The 25,460-nt window shown below is 43.8% G+C and overlaps 2 protein-coding genes across 3 annotated transcripts; both read left to right on the plus strand.

Annotated features, from left to right (window-relative positions):
* The first annotated feature begins 1,621 nt into the window (after window positions 1-1,621).
* On the plus strand, window positions 1,622-3,853 carry cebp1 (CCAAT/enhancer binding protein (C/EBP) 1). The gene is made up of 3 exons (XM_063484034.1): window positions 1,622-1,688; window positions 2,418-2,717; window positions 2,821-3,853. The coding sequence occupies exons 1-3, from the start codon at window positions 1,686-1,688 to the stop codon at window positions 3,124-3,126; spliced, it is 609 nt and encodes a 202-aa protein (XP_063340104.1). The 5' UTR covers window positions 1,622-1,685; the 3' UTR covers window positions 3,127-3,853.
* Window positions 3,854-7,137: 3,284 nt separating this feature from the next.
* slc22a17 (solute carrier family 22 member 17) lies at window positions 7,138-25,238 on the plus strand. Of its 2 annotated transcripts, XM_063483996.1 has the most exons (10): window positions 7,138-7,769; window positions 9,300-9,860; window positions 14,448-14,551; window positions 16,363-16,517; window positions 16,892-17,057; window positions 17,512-17,636; window positions 19,679-19,784; window positions 20,007-20,230; window positions 20,921-21,032; window positions 22,559-25,238. In XM_063483996.1, the coding sequence occupies exons 2-10, from the start codon at window positions 9,387-9,389 to the stop codon at window positions 22,833-22,835; spliced, it is 1,743 nt and encodes a 580-aa protein (XP_063340066.1). In that variant the 5' UTR covers window positions 7,138-7,769; window positions 9,300-9,386; the 3' UTR covers window positions 22,836-25,238. The 2 variants fall into 2 exon arrangements, with proteins under 2 accessions (XP_063340066.1, XP_063340065.1); XM_063483995.1 differs by lacking the exon at window positions 7,138-7,769 and having other exon boundaries at window positions 7,790-9,860.
* Window positions 25,239-25,460: the final 222 nt, after the last annotated feature.

Raw genomic sequence — 25,460 nt, forward strand, 5'->3', positions numbered from 1 at the left:
TAGTGTTTTACATACTGAATGGGCCTGGGTGTTCAACAGGGCCCGTCAGCAGTGGCAAATTGATGTAATCATTTTTAAAGCACACACTGATAGTATTTGTTTTGGGGAGATCAGTTAAAGGTGCAAAGTTTGGTGTCTGTACATAAACAGCTGCTGAAATTTGAACTTGTTAGATTTGCTGTGCCCTGTGAGTCTGCAGATTCAGCCCAATCACAAGATTGATCACAATCAGAAAATTTAATCTAATCTTAACAGTGGAGAAAGTGTCTGTCTCCTCAACCCCACACGAGAGCTGATTCCAAAATGGCATCACAAGGAAGCCCACTAAGTGCAAATAAAATGCTCTGACTGAAAACAGGATATGATTAGGTCATCCTGATATGATGGAGATTGGTTATTTACGAGCATATATGTGAGGATTTTCACAGAACTGAATAAAGCTAGGGGACCAGTATGATCTATCGCTCTAGTCCCAGTTAATACTCTCCCTGTGGCATTTTGGATCCGCTGAAGGCTTTTCAGAGAGCCATTAGAACAACATAATATGGAATAACAGCAATCCAGCGGTCATCCAGGATATCATGGTTTTAACTGTATGCTAGTGATTTGGGTTTCTCTCCGGCCGTGGAGATAAATATAACTGGGTGTCATCTGTATGCAGTGTTGGAGTGTCTAAGGGTTGCATGTATACCATGAAAAGCACCGGGCCCAGCACAGGACCCTGAGAACCACCATGAGTAACTTTAAGGTGTGAAGAAGACTCATCGTCTTTATAAACAATTTAGAATCTATTCAAACAAGTGCCACACGTTTTCTTTAATCCCAGTGACGTTCCACTCTCTGTGCTCTCGTTGTGTTGTGACCAGTGGTTTGACATTGTGCTGAGGTCCAGTGTGCTGTGTCCGTGCTATGGTGACCTAGAATTCCTGATGGAAACCCATCAGATATGATCTGCAACTGGATCAAGGCTTCATCATCATGATCATCACCTTTCTTTATAAAGCACTTTAAAACAAAAACAGGCTTATAAGAAGCAGTTAAACAACACCAGCCTCAAAGCCTTAAATGTTGATGGTTTTGATGAAGTCACTTCAGAGAAGCTTGTCTATTGCTGTGAAGAAGGCTTCAGGAAATTATTCCTGTTGTTCTCCATAAACCTCTGAAATAACTCTTGTTTCTGTGATGGATGAACTCACCTGTCGGGCAAGAGAATCCACACACAGACTTCTGCATTACAGCTTCATTCAGCTGTTTCTTAGATTTAGAGTGTTCACATTATTTCTTAATCCAATTTGCACTACTCTCTTGCACAATCACAGTCATACTACTATGTACTATGTATGTATATATATGTGTGAAATCTTTGGACTAGTATTTTATTCTTTATCCAGCTGCTGTAACACAATAATTTAACCTTATGGGATCACTTAAGTATCTGTGCAGAGGAGATGGTGTAAATGTAAAAGAAATGGGAACACTTCTTTGTTTCTTTTTGTTAATTTAAGTGTGTGTGTGTGTGTGTGTGACAGAGGGGGGGAAGAGAGAGGCAGGGAGAGAGAGAGAGAGGGGAAGTGATTGTAATAATTGAGGGCCACCTGTCTATCTCCTGTCTTTCAGAGCACAGTCAGCGACACAGCCTGAGGAGGACCTAAAGAGTATCCTGAGAGTTTGTGGAGCGATCGGTCATGGTGAGTGAAACTGTAACTTTGTGAATTTGTGGAGAAATTTGAGCAAATCGGTGAGAAATGCAACCTTACCGAAGCGACAGGGAAGACGAAGCGCACAAGAGATTCGACGTTTCTTTGAAATCGTGAGGAAGAAGAGCTCGACAGTGGCATGAAATCATTTACTCTTTAAATATAGTTTGTAGTCTATGATGCAAAGACTGTACATTTCAAAGAGAAGAGGGGGGTAAAGAGAAGATGGCAATAGCAGCTTACAAACTAAGGCTCACAGTTGTACTATCAGAGTGTTTCCACGATTTATTTGTAGTTTAATTTATTATTATGCTGTTTGATTTTGTGTTAGGGTGCATCTGTGTGTAGTAACTTTTAAAATAGAAGAACGTGTGTACTGTGGCAGAAACATCCCCATTTACCATCAGCAGTGGAAGAAACAATGAAATCTTCTTTCTGAAGATGCCACACCTAAAAAACTTCTTTATCCGTCTTACATCACTCAAAAAAAACAAGCAGGCAGTGTAAGGTAGAACGAACGAGCCTGTTCAACGTGTAGCATCAGGACAGAATGTGTGACCGCGTAATTAAGCAAGTGAGAGTTTTGTGTTGCTGAAAGTTTGTTTTATATATTGTAGAGTAATTGACAGCAACATTCAAGCAGTATATGTATTTTTTAATGCTTAAAGTATTAAATGAGTGTTGGAAGTAAACCGAATCTTCCTCTGTCTTCTTCTACAGATGTCTGATTCCAGGGTGTCCTCCGTCATCCAGGAGTGGGTGAGCTCCTTCCCAGGTCAGGCGCACAGCCAGACACTGAATTCTGTTGCTTCCAACTCGGCTGCTTCCACCAATCAGATGACGCAGATGGACATGATCTCGTACGGCCAGTCTCAGGGGATGATAAGGGGGGGTGGCGATGACAGAGGGGCCGAGCAGATGATGGGACTATCGTACCTGCCGTACCCGCCGTCCTGCCTTGGCAGCGCCGCCAGCGCGGTGAGCACAAACCACCACCAGAGCCACGCCAGCACTCAGCAGGTGAGAGAAGCATTTAACAGCAGGTCACAAAGTGTTTCATACAAACCACACTCACCCACCCCACTCTCCCACGGCTTTAACGCATGTGTGCTGCTCACTCCAGGACTTCTCCCCCTTCCTCCTGCCCACTCTGCGGGCCCCGGTGACCAAGAGGAGCATCAGCAAGGATAGCGCAGAGTACCGCCTGAGGCGTGAGAGAAACAACATCGCGGTGAGGAAGAGCAGGGACAAAGCCCGCAGGAGGATCCAGATGACCCAGCAGAGGGCCGGCCAGCTGCAGGAGGAAAACCAGAAGCTGCAGATGAGGATAGCACAGCTGACACAGGAGCTGGACACTCTGAAACACATCCTGTCACAGCGGCACCTGCAGGCCGCCGAGGAGGGAGCAGCCGGGCAGTCCAGCATCTGAGCACAGCCCGAAGCCTCGTTTGTGCCTGATGTTAACGCCTGATTACAGGCTTCACAGTGTGCCTCAGTAAGGCCTGCGAGACTCACAGTGAAGCACCTGTTCGAGCATTTTCACCAACAAACATTTGTGATCACGACAAAGTCACCTAGAGGAAGTAATGCCGGGTATAAAAGTGGTTAACTGTAGTTTTATATCGTAAAGGAAACTGTAGCTTACTGGCAGTGTTGTAGCTACTATTTAGTACACTGATGTCCACATTTTTAATTGTTCTCTTACCCCCAAACTTTACATTTCTGCACCTCACATGTTGAGCGTAAAAGATTCAAAATGGCAAAATGAACACTTCCAATCTGCTGAGAGTTTTGACACACTCTGACACATTCAGCGTCACACAAAAGGAGCACTGCGTTAAATGTAGCTTCTCATGACAAGCACCCAAGATTATCTGCTGAAATAGACTAACGCCTTCAGACAACTTGTGTTGTGATATATAAATAAAATGAACTGAAGTGAATTGAAATGACCGCTGCAGGAGGTGGCCTTTATGATCTGTATGTAACTAATGCTAACCCGATGCTACTGTTAAAGTGCATCCTGTCGTACTTTTGGTAGCTAAGCTAAGCGTTAGTTAGCTAAACGTTACCAAACCTTTGCTTTAAAATGAGAGTTTATGGGGTTGTAAAGGCTAATAATAATAATAATAATAATGATGATGATAATAATAATAACAACAATAATATTATACCATCCTCCATTTTTACTGAATATAGAACATGTAGATACACTGGCTATTGATACACCTCCTGTGATTGGACAATCAAAGTCAGTGAGTGGAGTTTAGTGTAGGAAAACAGCATGTTTTGTTGGAAATTAGATCAGTAGATAAAATGAAATCAATTGGAATAATAAAAGTTTGGCTAATAAATAGCCTCAGTAGGCTATGATGCTGCACAGCAGCGTTTTTAGGTACTGTTACTGTTTGGTCTGAATGTAGAGGCTATTTATTTTCTAATGCAGTAACTTGAGGCACACAGCAAAAAAAGAAAAAAAAGAGAATTTTAGTCATGTGATGGAGGACTTGAGTTTAAACTAAAATGCAGGCGCTGAAGGACACAAACTGGTCATTAGTTTATCTGCAGATTGGAAATGGTGGTTCCTGTTCACATATGGGTATAACCCGTGGACCCCTTTAAACAACGGGAAAAAAAAAAAGAGTCCCGCTATGTGCGTTGGACCGCCTGGATATGATTTGATTTAATAAACATTGCCTAATCATCTACCTGACCTTTACCGTCTTCGTCAGAGCTGATTGTAAGCGTTGTTGCCCAACAGAGTTGCACAACAACCTGTGGTTTGAAGAGGATTCGATGAAACAGAGAAAAGAGCCTCTCTCTTCTAAAATACAGCATCAATCCCCAGTAAATACATGTGTGACTACTTGAAATGTTTTCAAATGTGTAGCGAGTAATACACTGTTAAAGTGAAAAGTTGCAGTGCTGCCAAATGTTTTTTTTTTTAAATAAATAAATGATTGCTTGTGCCTATATGAAGTCATTGTCATCTATATGTCATGTTATCTGAATACACACACACACACACACACACACACACACACACACGGGTTGTAGGTTGAGGGGTTCCTCAGATACTCTGTGCAATAATTGCAGAGCCACTCCCCACCCTCTTCTGCCTTATCTAACACCGAGTTGTGTAAATGATGCGTCTCATTGGTCCTCCGGGGCATCCTTCACCCGGGAACACGGCGTACGCCTGTCACATTATTTACCATAAGTTGTCTACCCACAGAAACGGACATCATTGCCATGGACCGTTGTGCACCAGCGGTTTCCCTTTGTGGGATGGGCAAAGATTTCGACACAGCGGAGGACGGAGATGAGGAGCGCAGAGATAGTATCAGTGTTTTGGGCTGCCAGGGCCTTCCTGTGGCTGTGATGGTAGTGAAGGGACACAGAGATAGGAGCCAGAGAGGAGGAGGAGGAGGGGGTGGGGTGACGAGCCAGACCCTTAAAAAAATGTATTAATTTTTTTCATGGTCCTGTATAACATTTCAATAGTAAAAACAAAACATTTGCTTTTTTTCCCCTGAAGAAATTCAGATGTATTTTTATGTTTTACACATATTCAGAACTTGCAAAACACGACTGATAAGTGGGACCGAATGAAGTGGTATGGGAAAAGATTTTTACACAATAGGACATGTGTCAATAACCTCCTCGTAGAGGCTGACCTCAGTTCAGCACTTGAAGGCTTTATTAGACACATAAGGGCAGCAGAAAAATGATATCGGCATCATTTTACGATCGTATCTCATGGACACAGATTATACAAGTAACCCAACTTCGGTGCCCTGATTTGGCTTGCTTCCCACTAAAAAGATTTCAAAAGAGCAGTTGTGTAAATATATGACCCCCGGCTGGGGGGGGGGATGTGTAGAACTATCTTGATGTATTTGGATTTTAATCAGAAAGGACAGTGAAAGTGTGATGGGGGCTTCATGAAGCCTGCTGCGTCCTCAGAGGCATATGAAGATTTCTTGTGTGACCATGTCTGTTGAAATGTCCCACAGCGTTGTGTGGGGCAATCTGTGGTCCCAGGACTGCAACATCTCCACAGAGTGAAGAAAGACCGTATTTCACCTAATCCCTACCGCGTTACTCAACAGCTGCAGACCATACGAACCGCACAGCCCCACTGAAGCAGCTCCAATCTCAAAGCTGCTGATCAAAGGTGCGTGTGTGTGCTTTCTGGATGGCTCGGCTGGACTTTTGTCTCCAGAGATCATCAACACGCGCGCACACACAAAGCAGTATGATCTGTAGTCCAAATATGGCCAGGATGAGTGTTTCACCACTTGTTGCAGTACTTCCGCTCGCTGTGAAGCGCTGCAGTCAGAGATGCTGTTTCTTAGCTTTAGAAAGACTCTAAGGGCTTAAAAACCTTTTTTTTCTGGTCTCACTAAGACAATCAATAAGAGAAGGTGCTTTTATGACGCGAAGGCTAATTTTTCTACTTTATACCATTTGTTTTTATTTGATATCATGCACAACTTCCAACAGAGGCCCTCTAACTGTTGAAGAGCTCGTATGTAACACTTCAAGGGAAAGTGGAAGCTGTCGCCATCTTTGGTCAAAACAAACACAACCTAATGAGGACTCGAGTTCAAATGCATGGCATGAAAAAGTGACTTGGAAACAAGCGTAACCCCTGCTGTTTAAAGCATCGCCACAGACTTCTTTACATTTACAGTAGCATCAAGTGACATCTACTGAAGTCAGACTTCTTGCACTAATGGCGGGCTGCTGCTGCTGCATCACTAGAGGAACAAACCGTGTTGGTGCCATCATGTGTAGCCTTTCAGTCATTACCAGCTGACACAGCTGTTATCTCTGTGTGCCAATGGATATTTTGTCCTCTATTGCAGATTAAAACTATCAGGAGTCATGATGAAACATGTGGATGCACTAATGAAATCTGTTGTGATAAGATAATAGGATAAGGTAATATGGTGGATCACTGATTTCTTCTGGACTATCAACCATTAGAGTGAGTGCACATTTAAATTATATCATAAATAAGTTATGATGGACTGTCTCTCGTTTTTTTTTTCACCTGAAAGCAGCTCTGTAGCAGGCCGGGCCGTGCCGCTGTCTTACACCTGCCTCTTCTCTATGATTTATGGCTCCACCATGCGGCAGACAGCTCCATGCAGGCATTCTGCAGGAGACAGAGAGAGAGCACTCATAAACAGATATCTCACTCCGCTGCTGATTTTGTATGCTACTTTTACTGAGCAACAAGTTTCCTCCCGGTAAGACTTTTATCCGAGTGATTCATTAATTAACCCTGTAATAAATGAATTCCTAACAGAAGTGTTTAATACAACTACTGATTCTAATAATTTCATGCTTTGGCTTAAAAATAAAAAATAATCATTTGTTAATAAAACTAATCCTTCTCCAATGTGGCTAAATCTGTTGCTGAGTCATCGCCTCATTCCTTATACACGATCTTTGGTTGAGTGGAGCGGGCGGAGGGAGAGGGGCAGTCGCTCTGGCGATGTTTGCCGATTCTTCTCGAAGTGAGACTCGCCGCTGGCGGAGCTACTGCCCTTTAAACAGCCACGGCTCTCCGCAGTTTTCCACCCGGTCTTTGTCCTTCGCTCCACTTCCTGCCGACGCCTGCCCCTTTAAGGTGATGCCGGGCACAGTTGTGCGTTATTGTTGAATTATTCTGTGTCATGTCGGCAGGGATAAACTTGGACTAAACAACACCGTTACACAGCAACCGACGGTGGGAGTGAAGGAGCAAGCGGAGCATCACCCCCTCCTCCGGCGGCATCATCATATGCTCACGCGGCGGAGGGACGTTGGCTGTGTTTAGGGACTAACGGAGACTCCGGTGTCCTTGCCTGTGTCAAAGGCAAACGATTGTGTTCATCCGAGCCTTGCGGTACTTCTCCGGGACAGACATGTCTGTTTGTGTGGCAGACAGAGCGGAGGAGACGGTGTGAACGCGGTGAAACTCCTCCGCTGTCCTCCTCTCTCAAGCCCGCGATGTTTGGGATGTTTCAGAGAGACGACGGGCGGCAAGATTTTGGCTCACAGTTAGCGTCGCTTTAAAGGGTGAGTAACAGTGTGCGCTTTGTTTTGAGGCCGCGCAGGGGTGTGTAACACTGGCTGTGTGTTCTGGTCCAGTGTGCCGGGGCAGGTGTGTGCTCAGTCCGCCCGGCCCAACTGCTTTAACGCCCCTACATCACGCTGCTGTTCTCTTCCTCGTTGCTTCGTTGCTCCTCTTCTGTCCAGCGTACAGCCCAGCCAGCCCCCTCCCTCTTTGTTCACCCCCCCCCGTGTCCTTTCCCCTCCTCGCGCGAAAGCTCTTATATAACCCTGTGGGATTCCTTTTTTTCTTAGCAACACTTCCTGGCCCTGTGCGAGGAAAACACGATGACGTTGACCCACGGAGGGGCACCATGTGCACCTGCAGAGGAGACTGCTGCTGAGGGGGAGCACTCAGGGCTGCTAGTGGGGTCCCTGAGAACACCCACCGCTTTTCCATTTAGCTCAGGGTAAACAACAACATGTCAGGCTGTGACTGGCATCACAAAGCCTGTGAAATGTGTTATAGCCAGTAGCTGACAGTTTCTACACACTAATTAGAGGCTTATGTTGACATTTCTTGTGCTATGGATTATAATAGTAAAGGATATATATATTATACTTCCCTAAAGCTCAATGTGACGCTATTAAAATTGGTGGTTTTGTCTAAAAATCCCACACTGAGACATACTTGGCTTCGTGATAATCAGGCTTTGTTTTGAAAGAATCTCGTTCTTTTTCTGTACAGGTGTTTGCACACACACACACACACACACACACACACACACACACACACACACACACACACACACACACACACACACACACCTCTGATTGTTTCAGGTTAAACGGAGCGTTTAGGTTTTGTTTGACGATGTCACATAAATACGTATGCAGTGGCTGAAGTAAATGCACTGCCTCACTGACCTGTCATCGTAAAACTTTGCAAAGCTCATGCAGCGTGCAGTCCAACAGAGCTGCTGTTTCACTCAGACACATTGTGATCACTTCAAAACTAGCATGCAGTGATACCTTCAGGGGTTGTCATGAATTGGTCCTGTGTTCAAAGACAGAAACAGAAAGTTGGAGGTGCGATGAGAGCAGCTACGAGTTGCATCATGGGAAATGTAGGATCTCTTTCGTGTTGTTGGAAATTGAAAGAGGAATTGATGAAGAATTCCTGGTAGAGCCTGAGTAGTGCTGGATTTCTTGAGCTGATGCTAATTTTTAGGGCAGGATACTGAAAAATTGGGTGAATATTACATATTAATGATATCAAAGTGGTGGCTACTCTGCTGCGTGATGCAGAGAGCTCTGAGAGGATCTGTTACACAGGAAAGGAAGTCTCTTCTGATATCACAGCAGCACTGGCAGATAACATGATCTCTATGTATTATCTATAAACATTTGATGCGTTTGTTCTATTAAGATGGGCTTAGCTTTGAAACTGAAGCAGCTAAGTGGACTGTGTCGTTGTTGACATGTCAGAGTGTCATATCTGTGTCCCATATTGATGCTTGATCTGTAATAATGACGAGTAACCTTCTGCTCACACAGTTTTACCGCAGCTCTACTCTTCTGCCCGGGGACCAGCTTGCTCACCGTCCTCCCTCCTGGTCCTCTGCCTTCAGTACTCCAGCGGCAATGACATCCCCGGACTCCCCGCCGATGGTTTCCCCATCTCCTTGCCCAGCTCCCCCTCCGTCCCTCCCCTCCTCCCCTGTGCCCTCTTCCCCAGCGCCATCCTCCTCCTCGATCCCTGCGCCGCCCTCGCTGCCCCCCACCGGTGAAGTGATGGTGCTGGCTCTGGGCCGGAAGAAGCAGAGAGTGCTGATTGCGCTCTCTATCCTGCCCAACCTCTTCCTGGCCTTCCTGCTCTCTTCGGACCCTCTCATCACCCTCCCCCCTCACCACCACTGCCACCTGCCGGGCCCCTTGCCATCGCCTGAAGTGCTGAACGCCTCATTACCTTGGGAGAAGGGGCGACGGCCCGGGGACAGCGGGGGCCCGTCCCAGTGTAAGCAGTATACCAATAGCAGCCAGTCTGCTGTGGTGGACTGCGAGAATGGATGGGACTACAACGTCACAGAGGGGCTGAAGAACAACATCGTCACTGAGGTAAAGCTCTACTGTGGGATCCTTTGAAGCTCTCTAATTAATGGTCTTGGCCTGGATGATTGTTTTAGCTTGATGAAGGGAAGATGAACTTCTTTTCAGGTGTAGCTTAAGGGCCTTAAAATCATAAAAGAAACTTTTTTATACTATATTTTTTCACCATAGCCTTGCAGATCATGCACGCTCACTGTTTTGCAATGCCCTGCAAAACTATGATACAGCTGCACATATACTAACGACTTGGACAAAAAGTCTCCTGACAGCTGCCGTGCAGCTCCTCTGAAGGATCACATTTTTTTTAAAAAATGCGTCGTCTTGTTAACTTTAAATGGCACGTCTGTTCTCTTACCTTCACCGTTTTTCAAAGCATGATGTTGACAACATTGCACACTTAAATGGATCGGTTATGCTTGGAGGATTTTTTTTACCGGGCCTCCTAAAGTAGCTTTGCATGGTTTTCTGTTAAAAAAAGAATCCTTCCGTATCTTATACTTGGCCTCAGTGCAGTTTATCTTCTATCTAGAACAAACACTTTTAGCACCACTCCCTTTGAACCAGCTTAGTTCTGAAAAAATGCCAAACAGAAGGTTGTAGAGCCCGGAGCAGAAACTTTGACCCTTCAGAGGTCTGCTTTATTCTCACCGCAGGTTTTCTTCATGCATGTGTGTGAAGAAATCAGAGCTTGTTGATTGGTCATAACTGTAACCATAACCTGTGTACAGCATATCCCAGTCTGCTCTTGCTCCTTACGCAATACTGCTTAAAATATTACTTCTTTCATGTTCAGGTACAGCACCTTCACTCTCTGGGTCTTTATCCTTCTCTGGTTGAATCACTGGTCAAGCTGAGTAGTTTGGTATCATTTTGAAGCTCTCGCAGCTCTGCTAGGGATGAGTTTTGGCCACTGCTATGATGTCACAGCATCATCAGACTTTCATTCAGCTCTGGCCGTGTGGAGGATTGTTGAGCCAAGATGGGTAATAGACACAGAGTCTTTGACAAATGTGAGTTCAATCGATGCCATCAAGGTGGAGAGAGAGAGAGAGAGAGCTTTCAGGGATGTCTTGTCTGAATTGTCAGAGGTCAGACCTCAAAGGTGCTAATTTCACACATCAAAGCATATTTTGTGGATCTTTAAGCACCCAGTGCTTATTCCTCTTTCATTAGACCAGTTTGGCCATGAGGAGAAGAGCACCTTGATGTTTTTGTTTTTTACAATTTGCTTGACATGATGGTTGCAAAGTGAGTTTTGACAATCCGGTGACTCATTCAGAAATGTGTGTTAACCCACGTCACATTGGCATGTTGTAAGACATGTTTCTTCAGAGAAACATGCCTAGAATGTCAGAGATCAACACCTCACTAAAGGAGAACAGACCCTGCTTACAATCAGATTAACTCTGCCACAGAAGGAGAAGAAAATGATTGGAAACTAAGGCTATTACAGCGTATTGTATGCTGTAACATTATAATCCAGTGTTAAGTTGACGGAATAAGCCGTGCACAAGCACAGGAGTGCATTTTTTAAAGTGTTTATGATGTTAAAACTGAGTAGCCTTGATCATTTGTTTCACTGCTGTGAGAACAACTTCCAGTCTTTACACTGCAGTTTGCGTCTCATGTAATCTGTGTGTACACAGCCAGCAGGCAGGCTGAAAGATTATCTTCAGTGGAATATGATAATATTTGTCCTTTAAAAAGAACTTTGGCCCATTATGCTAGTGGAGGTTTGTTTCTCACTGATGTCGCTCGTTTTGTTCACAACAGTGAAGCCAGTCATCAGCACCTCTACTGTTATCTACCTCCCTCGGTTGTTTTTGATGATATCAGGCACTCTGTGTGTGATGTGCTGCGCTTCTGTGTGATGTTCTGCATACACTGATGTGCGTTTTCACCCAGACCTCTGTTTCAAAGACCGTCAGCCCAGTCTTTTTAATGTCTTTAGCAGCCTTGATGGCAGCTAACCTTTGTCACCAGGCTGATCACTATTTGGCCTGTTTCTTTTTTTGTGCCCACATGTGGGGAACCACACCCAGCTCTAATTTATGGTGTAAGGGCAGCTTGCTTGTAACCCACCCCATACCACTGCAGCAAGCTGAAGACACTGGAAGACTTTAGCAGAAGCGTTTGCCTGTAGTCTTCTCTGTCCCTGAGCTTTTAGAGTCAGGCTAACATATTTCATCAGGCTAGCTGGCAGGGTGATTGAGCGTTCCTCCAGAGCTGCTTTGATTTGCTGGCAGTCTGGGAAGCAGGACCGCCTCTGATCAGCCTCATCACTGCCACCGGTCAATAAAGACCATCACTTTAATACAGGCAAACTTTACTTACCACCTCTATGCTGTGGATCTATAAACTAATGCACACAAACTGCCATGCCTGTTGAAATATAAAACAGTGATATTTAACATCCTTTGTCTTTGGTTTAATGTAAAAATATGAATTTGTGACGTGTGAGCTGCGAGTTTGTTAGAGCGGTTGTTCATGTTGATGGTTATGAGGACATGCTTGCAGGTTTTGTTCATTACTGGAGGCACAAACCTGCTGCTTTCTGGTCCTCTCTCTCTCTAAACCAGCCTGGTAGCTTTCAGGACTTGTTTGTGCGCATTTTCTCCTCATCCTCGTCTTCCACAGCATTCCACACGTACGAGCGCTCCGGATTGCATGGTGTTCACTGTTGTGGCTGCGTGTCTCAGCAACGGGACAGCTGATGTTATGTGACGGGCTTTAATGTTTCTGTGCACGGGTTCCAATTATGTAAGGCCGTTTAAAAAACAAAAAAAATCACGGCCCTCTGCTCAGTCTCCCTCTAGATCATTAAAACCATTTTGCTTTCAGCAGCCAACAGGAAGCGACGTTAGCAGGACTCAGCTGTAAATGCAAATCAGTGGGTCGGCTTAATGTGATTAAACTCGGATCTGAGAGCAGAGATCTTTATTTTTTTATTTCCTTTTTAACAGATGTGCTGACTTTCTGTGTGGCTGAACTGCTTCATGCAGTCACACGGGCATTTGTTTTCTAATCCACTCAGTGAACCTCGTACCGTTTTATTGTTGCAGTGCTAACCAGTGATTATAGCAATACACCCACTATGCTTTATGTATCGTGACCACACACATGCATGTGTGTAATGTCGTTACGTCTTCCTGTGTTTCTATTATTTGTCTAATGGGCTCTTCTTCCCTCTTGTAAGACAGCTGTGTTTACACCAGGGGGTGTATATATCATTTTTGCATAAATGCATAAATGGACCAGAACTAATGTCAGAGAAAAAACTTTGTTTTTTTTGTAAACTAAAATCTCTGACTTTGTTAATTTAATTAGTCAAATAACACATTAATTAATTAGTAAGTCAAGCGTACTGGCTCCCTTTATACATTTATTAGACTGTGCTACTGAGTTGTCTTTTGAGGGTGGTGTATCCACTTTTAACTCCACTGCTGTGTGGTGGTTATTACCGAGGGATGTGAACAATTTAGATTTAATTACTTTGGCTGATGTTCTTTATTTTTATATTTACACTGCAGTAGATGACAGACACTATGCAACCTCTAAATGAACAAACGTGGGGATAACATGCTGTTAAATGATCAGGGAGTTAAAGAAAAACACAGATCACAAACAAGATGGAGGCAGTCACCTTGATGTCATCCATTGGTTAGTGAGGTTAATTATTAATCCCTGAGCTGAGCATTTTTCCCTCTAATGACCTGAAACTAGTGAGTGAGCCCATAAAATAATTACGAAAGTGTTTAGTGATGTTAGAGTTGAAGGAGCCAAAGGCTGATTTCTCTAAACTACACTGAAAGAGACTTTTATACAAGCAAAAATCTTTTTTGCTTTTCAGCTTATAAATTTGTCTGACACAGGAATGGAGACTTCTACACTGGTGCCATGTTCTACAGTACTAACCATTAATCAAACCTAATTCATCTTTAGCTCAACTGGACAGGAGGAAAAGAAGGAGGTACCGTCTTGTGCTGCCATTCAGCAGTTTTGCTGAATACGCCAATTATTTACTAAGTGAAACTGTAAAAGCGACAAAGCACTAAGTGGGCAAAGTATAATTAACAAGGTGTCTTGTTGCTAAATGCCCCCAAAATATCAGCAGTGAAGCAATCTTTGACAACTGATGCATTCAACCAGTCCCCTGAACCTGTGAGGTATATAAATATATTGCTTTGGAGTTGGGTTCAAAATGGACAATAATGGGATCATTGTTTCTAACAGTTTATTTCAGTAATTTTACATGACGACACTCATGATTCTGCACCTCTGTCCAGGCTGACCAGATGTCACCATTTTTATTTCTTGTCTCCCTGTCCCACATTTTGAGTAGTTCTGCAGGATGTTTTTTTAAAGTCGGCCTTTTACCCAATGCATGTGAAGAAAGCAGAGAAGGCTTATTGCAGTTCAGTGAAGGCTAGGCTGTCTACTGTCACGCCCATTAGGAAATGTTACAAGTTACTAAACAGTCACAAGCTTTGCAGATTTTGTTGGAAATGATGGAAGACCAACCAACCACAAAGAAAATGAAACTGCTTGTTGCTAACTTGATTGGATATTAACTGACAGACCTTTCTCCCTCCACAGTGGGATCTGGTGTGTGGTCAGTACTGGCTGGTCCCAGTGGAGGAGGTGTGTTTCATCCTGGGCGTCCTGACTGGCTGTCTCTGCTTGGGCTACGCCGCTGACAGGTAATGTATGCTCACACACACCCCCATCGGGGTTTCCTGCAGGTCTGTTTTTCATGGCATGCAAACATCAGGAATGAATACTCGGCAGCTGGACAAAAGGACAAAACATACAGCCAAAAAGTGAGTTAATAAGTTACTGAGGCAGTTTGGAGAGATTGTTTGTGCCTTTCTTGTTTGGTCACTGTGGACAGACCCACAGGGCACACAATGGCAGCCCATTGTGGGCTGAGTACTGGGGTAATTAGTAGGGCACATCTGGGCACCGTGAAGCAGCCCATAGTGCAGGCTGACTGGGCCCACATTTAGCAGAGAGGAGCATCCAATGGGGCCCATTGTAGGCCCACTATGGGTTTCCCACAGAAAACCCTTTACAGGGACCCCAAACTGCTATGGGCTAACCTACAAGGGGCCCATATGGGTTTTCTGTGGGGGTGTCCATAGTGGGGACCCAAAAGGACAAAACTGAACCGTGACCTCCATAAACTAGCGTATATGGGATTCAATTAGAAAGACTATATATGCGCCCCAAAAGGGCAACACTGCTGTGGCATCTGTGCACAATAAATGTGAGCGTGCCCTGTGCACAGCCCCACAGTTCACCCACAGCTACCCTCTGCGGGCCCACATGGGCATGCTTCCTAGGAACATGTTCCAATAAAAGTCAGCCCGTCTGTGTGCAGACATCTGTGCTGTCAGATCATTTTGTTCCTCATTATTCTCTGTCCTCTTCTTACTTTGCAGTTTCATTACCTCACAGTCGTCATGCAGCACACAGAGACACGCTCAGAAAAAGTAGCACGGTTTGCAGAATGAAATGGGCTATAGATTTACTGTGGCCTGCCAGTGCTTCCTCTATCCAACAGCAAGTTGTGGCCTCAGGCCAAAAGAGAAATTTATTATCAAACAGCCCAAATGCCATTTCATAAACTCTTTTTATTTATCACAGTAAGATATAATTTGTGATAGAGGAATCTCATGGCTGTATTACAAACAATTTACCTCCCACAAGCAATTAATGGCAAATACATTTATGCTAAATTTGCATGCTTTATTTTGCTCAGTGACCTCGGATGAGTCAAACAAGTGAACCAGTGTGTGTCGTTTGAAGGGGAAGCTCTAGTTTTTGGGGGGAACTGCGAGGGAGATGATGCCACTTTAATCAGCTAACAGCTCTCATTAATTTGCTGACCAATTGAGCATAGCATTTGTTTGTTTAGACCGGTGAATTAATGGTGCCTGGGGGCACATGAAGAAGAAAAGGGAGCATCGCTAAGCTGCATGTTAGAAACTAAACAAGCAAACAAAAACTGGCTAATCGTTCATTAGTGAACAGTCGTGCTTTCCACTTGAGCTGTTTTTGGAAACGCAGGTTCCCTCAGCCTCTGTGATTGCAGCATTTCTTAGTCTCTTTCTTTCTTTTCTTTCTTTATTTTTTATTCTAAACTCTTTTCACGATGTCTAAATTGTTCTGATTAATTTGTTTGTCTGGTAAACTACATGAAACGGGAAGTATAATGGCAGCATTAATGGTTAATGATGCTGTAAAAGTGTAGACTTCAAAGGGTGGCTCCCTGTTGTGTCTAAACTCTGTCAGTAGACTCCTGTCCTATTTTCTGTTCTATTCCCTCTCCATGTTAATATTTAAGCACGCGAGTAGCTGCTGCATTATCAGCACGTACAGTGTGATTTATGTTGTTGTTGTACATCTGCTCCTGTACATGTGTTTTAATTTATCCCTGTTAATTTGAATCTGGGTTTGCTTACTTTGCTGAGTTTTAATCGTGTGTCTGTATCTCTGTGCTTCCCTGCAGGCTGGGCAGGTCCAAGACCCTCCTGACCTCTCTGACCCTCTCGGTGGTGTTCGGGGTGCTCGTGTGCGTCTCCCCGTACCCTTCTGTCTTCATCGTCATGCGTTTCTGTCTGGCGGCGGCCAGCGCGGGAGTCTATCTTACTCTGTATATCACCCGTGAGTGTTTCAGCCTTGAAGGATGGGCGTCATTTGTTTCATCAGAACCCACGGATCATCACACAGGAACAAACACTGTAATATGCAAACAGTCATGCACCGATGGTTTCCTCCACAGTACAGTCACTAACCTGAACTTCACCTGAAATCTCAAAGAGTCTCAATTCAGTAATTCCTCTCTCCTTTTCCTTGTGCTGCTAATGAGGCCTAGTGATCAAATCTACCTCTTCATAGCTTGCATTATATTTCAATGGAACCAGGTTTTGGGGCACATGATATTTATATTCTCTTGTTTTTTTAATGTTTAACCTTTCAGAATCTGAGAAGTGTAAATAAAAGATTAGTAAGCTTTGACATGGTGTTGGGTTGGTCAGGTCTGGAGCTGTGTGAGCCCTCTCTCAGGCTGATGGCCACCACGCTGGCTGGCCTGACGACTGTAGCCGGGGAGCTGCTGCTGCTGGCCGTGGCCCTCGGGTGCCAATCTTGGAGGGGGCTGCTGGGAGCTGGGTCCGCCCCACTAACACTCTTTCTCAGCTACGGGTAGGAATGTGTCTATTTTTATTTTTACTCAGGCTTTTACTTTCTGAATCATGAAGGAACCTGGGAGTGGTTTCGCGTAGTGCCTTGATGCCAGCTGACTTGCTAAAAGCTTTGTTAGATGGTATTGATTCCAATCCCCTTTTCACACTGAGCTGGTGTCAGAACATATTAGAGCTCCTTTGTTTAAGGTCCGCAGTCCCTCTCAGATCTGGGTAACATACCGCATTATCAGAGATTATAGAAAGATCACTGGCAGCGAATTGCAGGTTTTAATAAGAGAGGATTATAGAACTTTGCTTCTTTGTGACCCGCGCTGGTTTCATTTGCTGCTTTCATACCGAAGCAGCAAATTCAGGTGAAAGCAACAAAACCTTAAAGCTTCTAATTAGTTTTAGTGTTGAGTAAAGGTCACCTGAGATCAAAGAGTTAAAGTATATTCCTCCTCCTCCTGCAGAGTTCCTGGGGTGTTTCCAGAATCTCCTCGCTGGCTCCTTCTGTCGGAGCGATCTTCAGACATGAACGCATTCAGCGAGAGAAGAAACTCCAACAGAGACGTGAGGGACGACGAGAGCTTCACAGGTGTGTTTGCAGCACTGATGTTAGATCTTCGTTCTGTAAACAAAGAACAAATTCCCACTTCACCTCACTGCAGGGTTCAGCATCAGGCGCTCGGCTTATGAAGCCTGCATTATTTATGGAATAACTGTGGCCGTGTGTTTCAATGTATATGACCCTCTCACGCACCACTTCCAAGAGCGGTAATGATGCTCAATTACAATGCATGATTTATTAAAAGCGGATGGTTCCTGCATTAAAATGGAATATAATGGGACATAATGACTTGCTGTTAAAAGATGGCCTAAGGCCAGGCGATCACTGAGCTCTGCCACTGTTTACATGTCAAATATGTTTCCAGCTACGTAGTGTCAACTTTGCACTGTTCAGTAACCTCTGTGTTCTGCTAGCATTAGCTGTACTGAGGTTGATAGTTGTTAATAGTTGCAAAATCTACATTTTATGTTTCCTTTCTGAGTGTATTAAAACCCCCCACAAAGCTTTTAACCTTAATTTGTTCATATTCTTTTATGTCGAGCTCTCATTCACAGATAAAGTGATCAAAGAACATCCACTTTTGTTGTGATTACAGTTCAGATCAAATTAAAATGGGGATTTATTTGGGTGGCTACTGTAATGCTCTCACGCTAGCAGGAAGGACACTCAGGAATACTGATGACGTGAGGAAATTTTTCATGTAGCAACAAGTCTTAAAGAGAAATGGTGTAAATGCATTTGCTGGCCGTGTTTCTCTCCTCTGAGAGTTATCTCCTGGAGAAGTATCTCAGCACCTCAGGCTAGATGAGGCTTACATAACTCTGACCTATATTTATCACAACAAGATGATAAAGACGTGCTGTAAGGACATGCTATAAAATAATCCTTCACGGCACCACCTACACATAATTGGCATATCAAAGTTAACAATAAGACTGAACTGTGTTTTTATAGCTGACGTCTGTGAGCGGCAGACACAGATGAAGGACACAGTTCTGTAGTGAGGTCTCGCTGCAGTCGGGAAAAGTGTAGCAGTATCGAGCTGATGAAGAACATCATGTTTCATTTGTTTCATATGATCCATTAAAGGCCTTGAATTTCTCTCTCCACTTAGTCCTATGCTTTTACACACTCAGTGTTTCTGATAGGCTGATAACTGCAGATTTGTCGGCTGCACATCCATGGTGCGAATTTCCAGTTCTACCACAAGCCAAATGTGCATGTTTGTGTGTTAGACTGCAGTGACTGTGGAGGCCATTTAAGGACAGTGAACTCATGTTTCATGTTCAGGAAGCCAGTCTGAGACGTTCTCAGATGTTCTCAGCTTTGTGACGTGGTCTTGCGATAAGCAGCCATCAGTAGCTGTCAGACACTCTGGAATAGACGGGGTCAGCAGCAATACTCAGGCATGCTCACTTGCTACTAAGGGGTCCAAAGTGTGCCAAGAAAATATCCTTTACACCATTACATCATCACCACAAGGCAGGACGGATCGATGTGTATATGTTTACATCAAATTCGGACACGTCCCTCTGTATGTGACGGCAGAAATCCCGTCCCACGAGAGCAGGCAGTTTTGCTGAGCTTTGTCAATCGTAATCTCAGTTTGCTGCTCTTAGCTGTGGTCATTCAGATGCTCTCCTGCATACCTTGGTTGTAATGAGCAGTTATTTGAGCTTCAGTTTCCTTCATATCAACTCAGAGCAGTCTGGCTGAGCTCCTCTGACCTCTGACACCAACGAGACATTTTCTCTTAGAATTTTCTCTTAAACCTCACAGCTGGCTGTTAACTTACAGTTAAATTGTCTCATGTTGTGGATCCTTTATTAAACATTTCTGCACAGCTTACAAATGCTAATGTAATGAACACATCACTGTGGTTCCTACTGTAATTGTACAGTTTATTAAATGGCCTCCTTATGGCCAGATTGAGACTCCACACGTGTCCTCCTGCACGTCTCTTTTCCCTCTAGTAATAAGCTGACAGCGAGCGATTGATCAGCGAAGAACCAGGTCAGGCCGTCCTCGTCTGTGTTATCGGACTGTCATTTTTCTTTTCTCCTCTGCAGAGATGGATTCAGAGCCAGCCCCCTCCTCAAAGCCCCACCTGTCCTTCCCTGAGCTCTTCCACAGCAGGAACATCTGGAAGAACATGTGCGTGCTCGGCTTCACCTCGTAAGTCATCTCACACTCTTGACATTATTTCAGCAACGCAGCAGTTTGGAGTCACTCCTTTGTGTTTGCGCAGTGTCTCATTTACAGCTCTGGCTGCCGCTGCCTCATATTTCATGCTTAAGGTGCTGCGACACTCACCTTTGCTCGCTTATCTTTTCTATTTAAAACCTGTTTGGAAACACGAGTGCTTACTCTTTTGTTTCTCTGCCCTTCCTCCCTCAGATTCATCTCTCACGGCATTAGTCACTGTTACAGCTCTTTCCGAGGTGACGTCAGGGGCACCGCCCCCAGCTTCTATTGGACATACCTGCTCTCTGTGTGTGCAGGCGGTGGGGCCTGGCTGTTGCTTTGGACGACCGTAGACAGGTGCGGTCGCCGCGGCATCCTGCTTCTCTCCATGACGATGACGGGGCTGGCCTCTTTGATCCTCCTGGGACTCATGGAGTGTAAGCCGGCTTTAGTTGGTAGCAGAATAGTTTTCTCCAAGTACATCTAGAGTCAAGTAAGGAGGGCTATTAATAAAAGTCAAGGTGGGCACAGTTTCACTTCAGTACCCTGTTGTTAGAGAGCCATTATGTTCGGATTAAAATCTTTGTTTGTTTAAATCCTGACTGGAATTTAATTTGATGCTGATTCTGGGGCAATGTTGGATCCATCCCTCTCATACATCCTACTGAACTCTCACTTCAGGCATTATGAAGTGTATTAGGAGCAAACCACTCAGCCCTGTTAATGGAAAAACCCGACCTGTGTTTTTTAATTTTTGCTCCCCCTCCACAACATTGTGTGTGGAAACTTACATCTGCTGTTGCCCAAATCTTGATCTCCCCCTTGTGGCTGAAACACAGTATGGCTTCCAGTTTATGTAGGACACTGCAGTGACAGCAAAGTCAAAGCTGTGTCCGGCCCTGAGCTTTAATCATGCATCGAAGCCTGAGAGGACAGTGGTGAGTGTTCGAGTGGATCATCTCAGTGGATGTTTATTGGTCCCTATGAGTCTGCAAAGGGTCATGGAAGCAAGATGTTGCAGTTTGATTCAGTTTCATAAATTAGAAAAACTAATGTCATGATAGATTATCTGCATAGTAGAAATGCTACACCTCAAAGGTTATCCCTGCTCTCCTCCTCCCTGTTAGATCTCAGTGAGACGGCCATCACGATTTTCTCAGTGCTGGGTCTCTTCTCTTCCCAAGCCACCGCCTCCCTCTGCATCCTCTTCACTGCAGAGGTCATGCCTACCATCATCAGGTAACACAGCAGCACTCTACAGTCACTCTGCAGCTCTTTTACTACGATGTTGTCCTTCTTGTAGTTTAGGTGAAAAAGAAATGCCAGTGTAGAAGGCGTTGATGTTTTTCTGTCAGTAAGAGCGTGCACGGGCTACCAGAATGAATCACAACATGTGAAATGCAGCAAATGTTAAAGAGAGGAAATTAAACAATTTGATAGCACAACAACAGCTGTCTTTCTAAGTAGGAGTTTCAAAAACAATGGAAGTATTTTTCCAGATTTAGTATAAAAAAATCGATCTGTTATCTAAGAAAATAATTGACTTTGTGGAAAAGAGAGAAGAGAATACTTTGAAATACAGTGAGATCTACAAACAAGCATCGTTTCTAACTCTGTGTGAGGGCAAAACAATCAGCGCCCAACAGATGACGGGAAGGACGACCTGCTCTGAAAACCTCCCCGAGGCCTGAAAAGGAGGAATCGGTTCCCCCTTAAAAAAAATAATTATTTGTAACAGATGTAATAAGCTGAGACTTTTAATGAGTTTGGGTTCATCAGATCTTTATAGTTATTATAGCTGTGCGTTTTGCATTTTGTAAATATTTTTTCTTTCGTTTTTGACCTTTTGTTTTAACTTAAATTTGATTCACTTGGTTTCCAGAGCAGCTTTAGTCATTTCAGTTTAGCCTTTAGTTTTATTTATTTTTTGCTTATTTATTTGTTTATTTATTTATCAAGTATTAATGTGTTCAGGGATCACACCAGAGGCAAGATTTAGGAACATCAGTACAGGCATAACAAAAAACACACTGTTTGAAAGCTCACGTCCAAAGTCTCAATAATCGTGAGCGTGGCAGCCTCATGAGGCAAGGAGGGATAATAAATTTGGCCAAACTAACAGATACTAAAACTATGAAGTTTCTAAGTTCTCAAAATTTTAATTTTAGATTCTTTTTCAAAACTTTAGTTTTTATTTTTGACTTAAAATGTTTTTTTCACATTTAGTTTAGTTGTAGTTAACTACAATAAGCTTGGCTAACAGCTGTGTTAGCTGAACCTAGCTATAGAGTCACCAACAAAAGGCTTAACTGAGTCAGCATGTTTAATTACCATTAAAGAAAACTAGAAAAATGGGGCGACTGTGGTTCAGGGGGTTGGGAAGCTCATCTGTAACGGGAAGGTTGCCGGTTTGATCCCCCTGCTCTCTCTGTCCTGGTCGTTGTGTCCTTGGGCAAGACACTTTACCCTACCGCCTACTGGTGTTGGCCAGAGGGGCCGATGGCACGATATGGCAGCCTCGCTTCTGTCAGTCTGCCCCAGGGCAGCTGTGGCTACAACTGTGGTTTGCCTGCACCAGTGTGTGAATGAATAGTGGAATTGTAAAGCGCTTTGGGTGCCTAGAAAAGCGCTATATAAATGCAATCCATTATTATTATTATTATTAATAAAAATGATAATTGATGAAAAGATAAGCAGAAATTGTAGTAAGTATAAGTAAATATTGTCAGTTAACTGTGTGTGTGTGTGTGTGTGTGTGTGTGCAGAGGGAGCGGTGTAGGAGCCGTGCTCGCTCTGGGCTGCGTGGGCCGTCTCAGCTCCCCTCTCATGGACCTGCGAAACCACTACGGCTACTTCCTGCACCACGTCGTCTACTCCTCTCTGGCTCTGCTGGCCGTGCTGTCCATCCTGCTGCTGCCCGAGAGCAAGAGGAAGCCGCTGCCCCAGACGCTGGCCGATGGTGAGCAGTACAGACGCCCCCCGCTGGGCAGGAGGAGACGGGACAATGTGCCGCTGCTGGCGACCCCCAACCCAGAGACCTAAAATACACAGAGGGACGGACTCTGTTAACACCACTCACTTTTACAGCTAGGACATTTTTCATCAATCATGTTCATGTAGAGGACAGACAAAGCAATATAAAAACCTAATAGGTAACCCAGAGCGACGAAGAGAAAAGGGCTGCAACAGATCAACAGATGCTGTCATCAGCATCCACGACACTGATGACAGCGATCAGACTTTCAGCTTTTTAACATATCATCGCTACAGACGTTAGCGATTGGGTGGAGCTGCCGTCATCTTCGTGTTTCTCTTTTTCCTGCCGTTCAGATGTGCGTTAATGTCCTTGTGAAGACACACAATCTTCACACGCATCTCCATTTCTTCCTAGCCAGAACACACCAGCACCCACTGCTCCACGCCATCCTCCATCCTGAGTGTGTCCATCACAGAGATGCTAGCTGCTTAGCATATTTGACTTGAAGAGCAGTCGCCGGTTATTCCTAGCATTTGTTTTAACCTGGAATCATGTGTTTGTTTTCTTTTTTTGCGTGTGTTTGCTGCGTATGACGACACAACAAGTCCTCAGAGCTGTACAAAAGTCAGTTTTGTACCATTTTCTGTGACCTTTGTCGTAAAACTCTAAACCGTCTAGCTCTCCGAGCGGAGGAGGAACCACAGTTCTCAGACATGTGATGTAACACTTGACAGGATTGTCGGGGTTAAACGCCTTGTAAATACTCTAGAGTTAGTTTCTTTAACTTCCTGGGGCATCTGAGTTTTGTTAAAGCAGACCCTGTGGCTGGATCCTTACAGTACAGTATGCTATGCAGTGGGGAAAAGCACTTTGAATCTTTTTTCTTTCTTTCTTTCTTCCTTTTTTTTTTTTTTTTAAATAATGTTGAATCATTTGATTGAAGTCTTCAAAATCAAGGGAAGAACAAGTCAGCTATTATAAATATTTGGAACAAAGGCTAAAACTTCTCTGAGCAGAGAACAAATGGTGGAAATCCACTCACTGACTCTGGCCTGGAGCCAGCGGTATTTATATGTCTGTTTATTTTTATGTTGTTCTTAAGCTTAATTAGTAAATTATCCAGAAGCATTAAGCTAAATTGGGTTGACATGGAATGAACCTTCCATTCTCTGGCGTCATTATTCAGTAACAGTGAAGCTGTTGACCGTCACAACATTCCTATCTGCATGTCTGAAATCACTGAAGGGCTTTTTTTTTGTATGTCCTCAGAAGCTAATAGTTAGTCAATACCTCTCTAGATGACGAGTCTCAGCTGTAAGAGAACAGACGGGTACCACAAACTCTAGCAGAAGTTTTTAAACGGTGACGTGCTTTAAACCGGCACACTTACTTTATTTTTTCTGAAGCTGAACGTGGAGTTATGATGGAGGTCGTCTGTTATTTTTAAATGAATGTTTATTCATGCTGGAGAAAGGGCCCGATGATTACACTCCATTGGATTTGAATGGGAGTTGCAGAGGGCCCCGGAGCTCCAAATTAACCCCTGACTCCTCCTCTTCCTCCTCAAGCACGCTCCTGGGAGGTTTTCAGTCTCTAGTATGCTGGCTGAAGCCGTATCACGTATGGCACAAATTCAACTGTGTGTGTATGAGTGTATTTTTCCCCCCTCAAGTTTACACCTGTGTGTGATTTTAAACAGACAGAGGTTTTGGTTAATTTGGACTCTGCCACTGAGCACTAATTATGAAGGACGCACACCTTAGCTGATGGTCTCTTTCCCCGTCAGCCTTTGGTACATCTTTTTTCTTTTCCTGTGTACGTTGCACTCAAATCTTAACACTTATACACTGATAATTATTATCACTATGATTAACTTGGCTCGAATAATGTTATGTCTGACAACATTGATGATGTGTTCAATGATGAGTGTGATGCAATTAACTATAGCCTGATTTCATGTCAAATAAAACTGATTAAAAAATGTATGATGTGAGCAGTTTTGTAAGACTCGGGCAAGTTTCTTCCTGTCCGTTCTTCTTTGTCTGTTTGTTCTGCAGGAATTTCAGCATCTCCTTTTCATGCATGTTGTCTTCGTTGTCCTGTGCTCCATGATGTTTTAGAGGTCATGTAACTCTGGGTTTAGTTGGCCTAGAAGTTTCTTGGTGATTTTAAAGTCATATTATTCACATATTCCTCCTCACAGTTGCTAACAAGGCTTTTTGGGTTTATCTATATCCAAATCAATACCCTAATGATCCACGTTTCCTATTCCGTACACATTTTGGAGGCATATTTGTAAAATGGATGTGTGGAAAACTGATTTTCTTGAAATGCAGATAGAAAGGATTTTCAGCTAACCTAAGCAAACAATCAAACAAGTTTGATTAAAATACTAACGAATCGTTGTAATCCCCATTATGCGCAGGGTTGTATAACAGATGTTGTCTCTTTGTGCTGCTTGACTAAGCAATTTAAATAAGTGGCTGAGTAATCAAGTCGTGAAAATAAAGCTATAGTCTTTAGTGAAAACTGAGTGATTATTTCAGCCTTACTGCTCTGACATTTGGTGCAATTTTCATTCTCGGTACATAGAAAAACAATAAATTACACACACAGTCTTAAATTTGATGCTTAATTGAATGATGTGATTATAGGTATAAAACATTTTTCCATTAATGTAAGCTCATCAG

Source organism: Pelmatolapia mariae, linkage group LG9 (genome assembly GCF_036321145.2).
Source record: "Pelmatolapia mariae isolate MD_Pm_ZW linkage group LG9, Pm_UMD_F_2, whole genome shotgun sequence".
In the NCBI taxonomy this organism is placed as follows: Eukaryota; Metazoa; Chordata; class Actinopteri; order Cichliformes; family Cichlidae; genus Pelmatolapia; species Pelmatolapia mariae.

Bases quoted from the DNA above. Each gene is read 5' to 3' on its own strand.
- cebp1 (XM_063484034.1), top strand. The intron at 2,718-2,820 runs GTGAGAGAAGCA...TGCTCACTCCAG, and splicing joins GCCACGCCAGCACTCAGCAG to GACTTCTCCCCCTTCCTCCT.
- slc22a17 (XM_063483995.1), top strand. From the start codon at position 9,273: ATGACGAGTAACCTTCTGCTCACACAGTTTTACCGCAGCTCTACTCTT. The intron at 16,518-16,891 runs GTGAGTGTTTCA...TGGGTTGGTCAG, and splicing joins TCTTACTCTGTATATCACCC to GTCTGGAGCTGTGTGAGCCC. The intron at 17,058-17,511 runs GTAGGAATGTGT...CTCCTCCTGCAG, and splicing joins ACACTCTTTCTCAGCTACGG to AGTTCCTGGGGTGTTTCCAG.